A 7,155-nucleotide genomic window follows, 5' to 3' on the forward strand; every position below is an offset into this window, starting at 1 on the left:
GAACCCTTGACCCTGGGGCCATAAAATTCACAATTTTGGTAGAGGCACTCTTGCTCATCATAACTATGTGCTTAATTAGTTTATTTAATACTCAGGAACAGAGAAGAAGATTTTCAAAGAAATAATGCATTTTCACTATATAATCAATGATCAATAGAGCCCCGCCCTAACACCAGAACCCCTGACCCTGGGGCCATAAAATTCATAAATTTGGTAGAGCCACTCTTGCTCATCATAACTATGAACTTTATTTGTTTATTTAATACCCAGGAGCAGAGAAGAAGATTTTTAAAGACTTACTGCATTTTCACTATATAATCAATAGAGCCCCGCCCTAACACCAGAACCCCTGACCCTGGGGCCATGAATTTCACAATTTTGGTAGAGGACTCAATGCTGATTACAATAATACCAACAGTTTGACTGCTTGATGTCCGGGAGTAAAGAAGAAGATTTTTAAAGATTGCACTATTTTTAGTGGTTTTTGCCCCACCCCCCAGGCCCCAGGGGGGCGGGGACCACGAAATTCACAATTTTTGTTACCCTTCACCCATAGATGCTATATGCCAAATTTGGTTGAAATTGGTTCAGTGGTTTCAGAGAAGAAGCTGAAAATGTTTAAATGTTAACGCACGACGCACAACGCACGACGGACGACAGACGACGACGGACAAAAACGGATAGCAATAGGTCACCTGAGTTTACTCAGGTGACCTAAAAATGGAAAAACACATAAATAACATTTTTACGGTAAACGTTTGGGGGAAATGAAATTCCTTTTCAGATCGTATGTACCTTACTTTGACTTTTTTCCCTTTCCTTTCGTAAGAGATCCTTTTCTCTTAAAAACAATCGGTAATTATCAGTATACGAAAGTTCTATGTATATTGTGTAATTTGACTTTTTTTCCTTTTTCCCTTCCCTTTCGTAAGAGATCTTTTTCCCTTAAAAAATCAATCGGTAAATATCAGCATACGAATGTTCTAAATATATTGTGTATGTTAATACCGCAGAAATAATATTTAAAGGCCCGGTCCCACTGGCGTTAAGGAAGATTTGCGTATGAACTGCGCACAAAATTGGTTTATATTCGCTAAACATTCGCAATATTCGTGAAACATGCTTGTATGAGTCGGCCGACATCCGTACACGTTCGCAATTATCCGCAAAGGCACGTTTTTCCGTTGCCAGGATTTTTGAGCTGCTCAAAATTTTGATTGCGGATGACATCCGCCTTGCATATGCAATACATACGCAATGCATACGCAAAACATACTCGGTCTTTGCGCTGTATATCCGCTGGTTTCCGCCGATAACCGCAACTGACGGGGTATTGCAGTTTGGCAGTGGACTGGGACAGTGTGTAAAACGGATATATAGCGTGACTATCACGTCCATATAACGAACTAAAATAATTCGTAGCGAATGCATACGGATTGACCACAAATAATGCGTTTGTATAATGTCTGCTTTGCATCTGATTTACGAACAAATTGCGAGTGCATAACAAACACTTCACGTAAACCCAAGTACTATATAAAGTAGCAGAAATAGCAGAAATAGACATATTAGCCAGTCATTGCCAGTGTAGCTGTGGAGAAGTACAAATATAGTTATGGATCGTTGACGTTTGATAGTTGCTGCCATCCAACAACATAACAATCAACTTTTCCAAGTTCAGCAATTGATGCAGAGGAGGAGAAGAAGGCGAAGAAGAAATCATAGAGCTGTTTGGGTGAGACCATGGATTGATAGAAGACTGGACCTTGGCATGTACAATAAGCTGATGATAGAGCTGCGTAATGAAGATCCACATGCCTTTCACAATTTCATGAGAATGTCCCTAGCCATGTTTGACGAAGTGGTGAACCGGCTCACTCCCAGACTGACCAAGGAACAAACCAACTTCAGACCTAACTTGGAGCCTGGTCTCAAGGTGGCAGTAACCCTGCGCCACCTGGCCTCTGGTACAAAATACAGGGACATGCAGTATGCCTGGAGGGTGCCACACAACACCATAAGCAAAGTTGTCAGAGACGTATGCGAGGCCATAGTGGACGAGTACCTTGATGAGCAGATGACTTGCCCAACCACCGAAGAAGAATGGCGGCAAATTGCTGATGACTGGCTGCAGAGGTGGAACTTCCCTCACACCATTGGTGCCATTGATGGCAAGCATGTGGCATGCAAGGCTCCCCCCAACACAGGGTCGGAATACTACAACTACAAGGGCTTCTTCAGCATCATACTGTTTGGCATGGTCAGTTCCGACTACAAATTCCTCTGGGCTGACGTATCAGGAAATGGCGCTGCATCAGATGCCCAAATCTACAACCACAGTGAGCTGAAGCAAGGTCTAGAAAGCGACAACATCACGGGTTGGCCACGTCCAGACCCCCTTCCCAATGACACACAAGATGTTCCCTACTTCATTGTGGGTGATGATGCTTTCTCCCTAAGAACATACCTGATGAAGCCATACAGCGCGAAGAACCTGACCAGGGAAGAGCGCATCTACAATTACAGATTGTCAAGGGCAAGGAGAGTGGTAGAAAATGCCTTTGGTATAATGGTCAATAGATTCCAGGTACTGCTCACCACCATGCTGAAACAGTCAGGCTCATAGTGAAGGCTTGTATTCTGCTCCACAACCTGATGCACACCCGATACCCAGTCCTGCAAAACAGACTTTTAGACCGTCAGCTGCAAAATGGACAAATGGAGCCCGGAGAATGGCGAAGGGGCCAAAACCTATTCGACACTGTGGAAGTCCAAGCACCTAACAGAGCTTCAAAAGAAGACAAGATGCAGCGCAACCTCATCAAGCATTGGTGCAATTCACCTGCTGGTTCCGTAGCCTGGCAAGACAAAATGATAGACTTAGTGTAAAGACAGACCTTCAAAACACTGGTTCATTTCGCCACCTTCTTGATGATTTAATTAACAAGAATGTAATATTGGATGATGTATAATAAATGTATGATGAATTTTGAAGTTTGCCATACTTTCATATCAAGTTCAAAATGTATTGTCTTTCATTAATGTAAGGGAAGTCACAAAAAAGAGGCACATAAATCAAAGTTAACAAACACTGTCTTTTATTTTGTTCATAAGGGACATTATGAGTACTGAAAACATCAAATAAACAAGTGAACTGTCCATTGCACAATATAGGCCATAAATCTACTGAGAGGCCTGTGGAGATGCAGGAGTCGAAGGCAGTGGAGCAGGAGGTGTGTTCAGGGACCTCATGGAAGACAAACTGTCATCCCCCGATCCACTGAGTGACAGGTTCATGGAGTCATCCAAGACGTCATGTGTCAATTTCAACACTTGAGACAAAGTGTCTGAACGTCTTGGCTGGTCAGTGGCACCACTGGTACTTGTCTGCTGAGAGTGTGCTGGCTGGTACTGGGGGAAAGCAAGTGATTGTGTCTGCTGCAACTGCTGAGTTAGCTGGTACTGGGGGATGGCAGGTTGCTGTGGATGCTGGAACTGCTGTGTTAGCTGGTACTGGGGGTGATACAGGCCCTGAGGAGGGGTAAACTGGGACTGTGTCGGCTTGGATGTTGCAGGTAGAATAGAGTGGAGATTAGTAGACGAGGAGAAGTCGATGGCGTTAGGGTTTTGCAGCAGGGATGTGATCTTTCTCATCATGGCATCGTACTGATGATCGGGTAGTCTTCTTAGCGTGTCCGACACGTAGGTAATGAAGGGCTCCCTGGGTGAGGATGGCTTCTCGCAAACAAGCTGGGACAGCAGTTGGGTGTTGGCCTTCATGCTGTCCCTCATCTCTCTCAAGCACTCTTCCTCAGCATCCTGGTGCCTTCTCTTCGTCGAACGGCTGGTGCCACCTCTGCTGTAGACTGCACCTTTTAAGGCCTGTGCAGTGGTCTTCTCTATATTAGAGAGCAGCCCTTCAGTCTCCACTTCCCTTTCGCGGTCGCCTTCGACAGGGATGACACTCTCAACTTCTGATTCAGCATCAGAAGCAACTTCTGCAGCGTCAGGGTCCACGTCACGAGGCAGCTGTAAGTATAAACAAATAAGTTAAAGTTCCATGGTTTTGCACTATAAAGGCATCAAATTAAGGAAAAAACAATTTGCACAATATTACTTACAGATTTCATGGGTGCAGACGACCGGTGTCTCAGCTCTCCCTCATAGAAGGAACACTTCTGCAGCACATATTTCTCTCTGTCTGTTAGCTTCTTCGCAGCCTGCCCAGACTTGACCTTGTGCAGCTTCACATACCATGTATGCATCCCCCTCCACCAGCCCTGCAGATGTTCAGAGTACACGTCCAGGTCCCTTCCTTTCTCTTCCCACAAGGCCTTCTTCCTGTTTGTGTCCTTAAACAGCCCGTGTCCCCTTCTCCACAGTAACTCATTTTCCTCCAGCCACTCAAACACGGCGTCCTCTTGTTCTGACGGGAGGGTGAAATTCATCCTTGGCTTCCTTTCTAGCTGCTGGTCTGTTGCTTTCTCCTTGTTCTTTCCCCTACCCTTCCCCTTGCCAACAATAGGAAGTGTATCAGAATCTCCTGCATGACTAGGACCAGAAGCGACTTCCAGTACCTCAACGACAGCAGCGGCTTCAGGAGGTGGGGTGGGAGACCTGGCGACAGCCCGGGATGGCGCTGGAGGGGGCGGGGTGGGAGATGGAACCCTCCCTCGAGCTCCTGTATCAGCTTTAGTCTTCTGCTTCTTAATCCCCTGCCTCTTTGACCTCTTACGGCCGGACATGTTTTCGGTGTGGTGTTGGTATGAAAAGTGATGCTAATGAAATGGTTGGAGGAGTTACCTCCCGGTAGTTGTTTGTATAATAGTAGATAATTAATGTAAATATTGTAATTAATTGGTCAATTGACATAAAAGATATACAAGAAATATTGTTAAATGATGTTGGGTAAGAAAATAATAGTTGCATTGCCAAAAGAAAGGCAGTTTGTTGTATTTTTCTTATATAATATCTGAAAACTTAATACAAAGGGCTGTTCAACCAACTGTCCGTTGTCTGCTGTGAAGTACGCAATTTGATACATGCGATTTGGAGAATATACTGCATAGCGTGTGCAATTTAACGTATAGTAATTGCTGCAAAGTCGCTGAAGTCTCTGACTTGATTATTGCTGAGAATAACATAGGATACTCTGTTACCAGTAGAGCAGTGTATTGTGTAAGTGTGTTAAATCCACTTGGCTGGATTATAGACAACTTGGTTAGCAATTGACACCAGGCAGGTGTCATCAGATAAGGGCTATAGTCAGGAGACACCAGGCAGGTGTCTGTTGACTTGTTTAGTATTGTTCATTCAGGCATCTGTCACAAGGCACCAGGCAGGTGCCAGTATTATTGTATATATATTACAAAAGGCAGTTAGGTCATTTGATTTAAGGACACTAGGCAAGTGTCATATTATCTGTATATTTTGCATTAATCATACCCCCAGTAAAACTCGGTAATCCGAGTACGGACCTACTGACCGCTCAGGTCCGACACGTTACAAAAGTGGTGGCAGCGGTGGGATTTTACTGGAGGTATGGCTGAACGTAAATCAATTGAAGATAGTCTTAGGGAATCCTTAGATAGGATGGAAGAAAAGCTAAAGAGGTATCGCCTTGACCAGTCGACACCCATTACTAAGGGACATGACCAAGTGACAAGCCGTGACAGTGGGCTTGCAACTCATCGGTCAGATGACTCATTTGATTATGACAGAACATTGAGAGACTCCCCAGAAAACAGATCACAAGGAGAGAAAAGTACAATGAGTCATTGGGATGAAGGGACAGAAATAAGGGACACACCGTCCCGACGTCCATATGACGGAGTAAGGCCAAAGGTCCGATTTGCCGATGAGCGCCATGTTGCAGAGAAACAGTATGACAGCTGGTTATCAGACAACTTGGCTAAAGGGACACACACGCGACAGTCATCCCCTGATCCATATGTCCCTGACACATATCGTCAGACGGAAAGAGACGATAGAGAGAGAAAGCTCACAGTCAAGCCAGCTACATACGATGGTTCAAGCTCTTGGCTGGACTACAAGTGTCACTTTGAGGCTTGTGCCAATGTGAATGGTTGGAATGAAGAAAAGAAGGGATTGTTTCTAGCCCTGTCACTACGTGGCCAAGCTCAGGCTGTCCTTGGCGATTTACCAACTGACAGAGGCCAACATTATGAGACACTTGTAAAGTCTCTGCGAGAAAGGTTTTCTCCTCCAAACCAAACTGACCTATACCGGGTACAACTTAAAGAGAGGAGACAAAAATCAACAGAGACACTCTCTGAATTAGGCCAGAGCATCAGGCGATTGACCAATTTGGCTTATCCAACTGCGCCAGGTGAAGTTCGTGAGACACTGGCAAAGGATCAATTCATCGATGCATTGATTGATTCTGATATCCGCATAAGAATCAAGCAGTCACGCCCTGCCAATTTGAATGAAGCAATTAGCCTTGCTGTGGAACTGGAGGCATACAACAGAGTAGAAAAGAGAGACAGAGAACTCAAAGGTCATTTGAGAACAGCCTTTATTAAAGAACAACCTGACACTGACAAATGTAATAGTGGCCAACTTGCTAGTTGGATGAAATCTGTTGAAATGAACATGAAAAGCCTAACTGAAGAGCTCAGGGAGCTTAAGGTCTCTAACCAGAGAGCACCTTACGACAACAGGTACAAAGACACAGGGGCAAGTGGCAGAAAGCAGGAGATAAGATGCTATGAATGCAAAAAGCCAGGACACATCCGGCGTAACTGCCCTCAGTTGAAGAGAAGGCAAAAGCAGTCAGATGACAGGTCTGGTAAAGAATCTATGAAACAGGACAAAGGAGATGGGAAAAGAGCATCAGGACCACAGGTGTCCGTAGGCCTCGGTTCATCTATAGAGGAGTGTGGGTTGTACATTGATGTAAATGTTCAAGGGGTAAAAGCTAAGTTTCTAGTAGACACTGGTGCTACTGTTACCCTTGTGTCTGAGACACTGTACAGAAAGTTACCGGCATCAGTGAGACCGAAGCTTCATGAGGTACATCAGACCATCATGTCGGCTAATGGCACTGCTCTGTCTGTTCATGGGAAGTCGGAATTCAATATTGGCATTGACCAGTTGACATACCACAATGAGGCAGTAGTTGCTAACTTAAAG

General features: G+C 44.8%; 1 protein-coding gene across 1 annotated transcript; it reads left to right on the forward strand.

The window, feature by feature from the left end:
- Positions 1–1,687: 1,687 nt before the first annotated feature.
- On the forward strand, positions 1,688–2,626 carry LOC134249250 (putative nuclease HARBI1). Its single transcript, XM_062731622.1, has one exon. It carries the CDS (start codon positions 1,688–1,690, stop codon positions 2,624–2,626), a length of 939 nt encoding a protein of 312 aa, XP_062587606.1.
- Positions 2,627–7,155: the final 4,529 nt, after the last annotated feature.

Source organism: Saccostrea cucullata, unplaced genomic scaffold (assembly GCF_032062105.1).
Source record: "Saccostrea cucullata isolate Sc308-1 unplaced genomic scaffold, CSIRO_AGI_Scuc_v1 ctg3333, whole genome shotgun sequence".
NCBI classification, from domain to species: domain Eukaryota; kingdom Metazoa; phylum Mollusca; class Bivalvia; order Ostreida; family Ostreidae; genus Saccostrea; species Saccostrea cuccullata.

Excerpts from the sequence above, each read along its gene's own strand:
- LOC134249250 (XM_062731622.1), top strand. The coding sequence starts at position 1,688 with ATGCAGAGGAGGAGAAGAAGGCGAAGAAGAAATCATAGAGCTGTTTGG.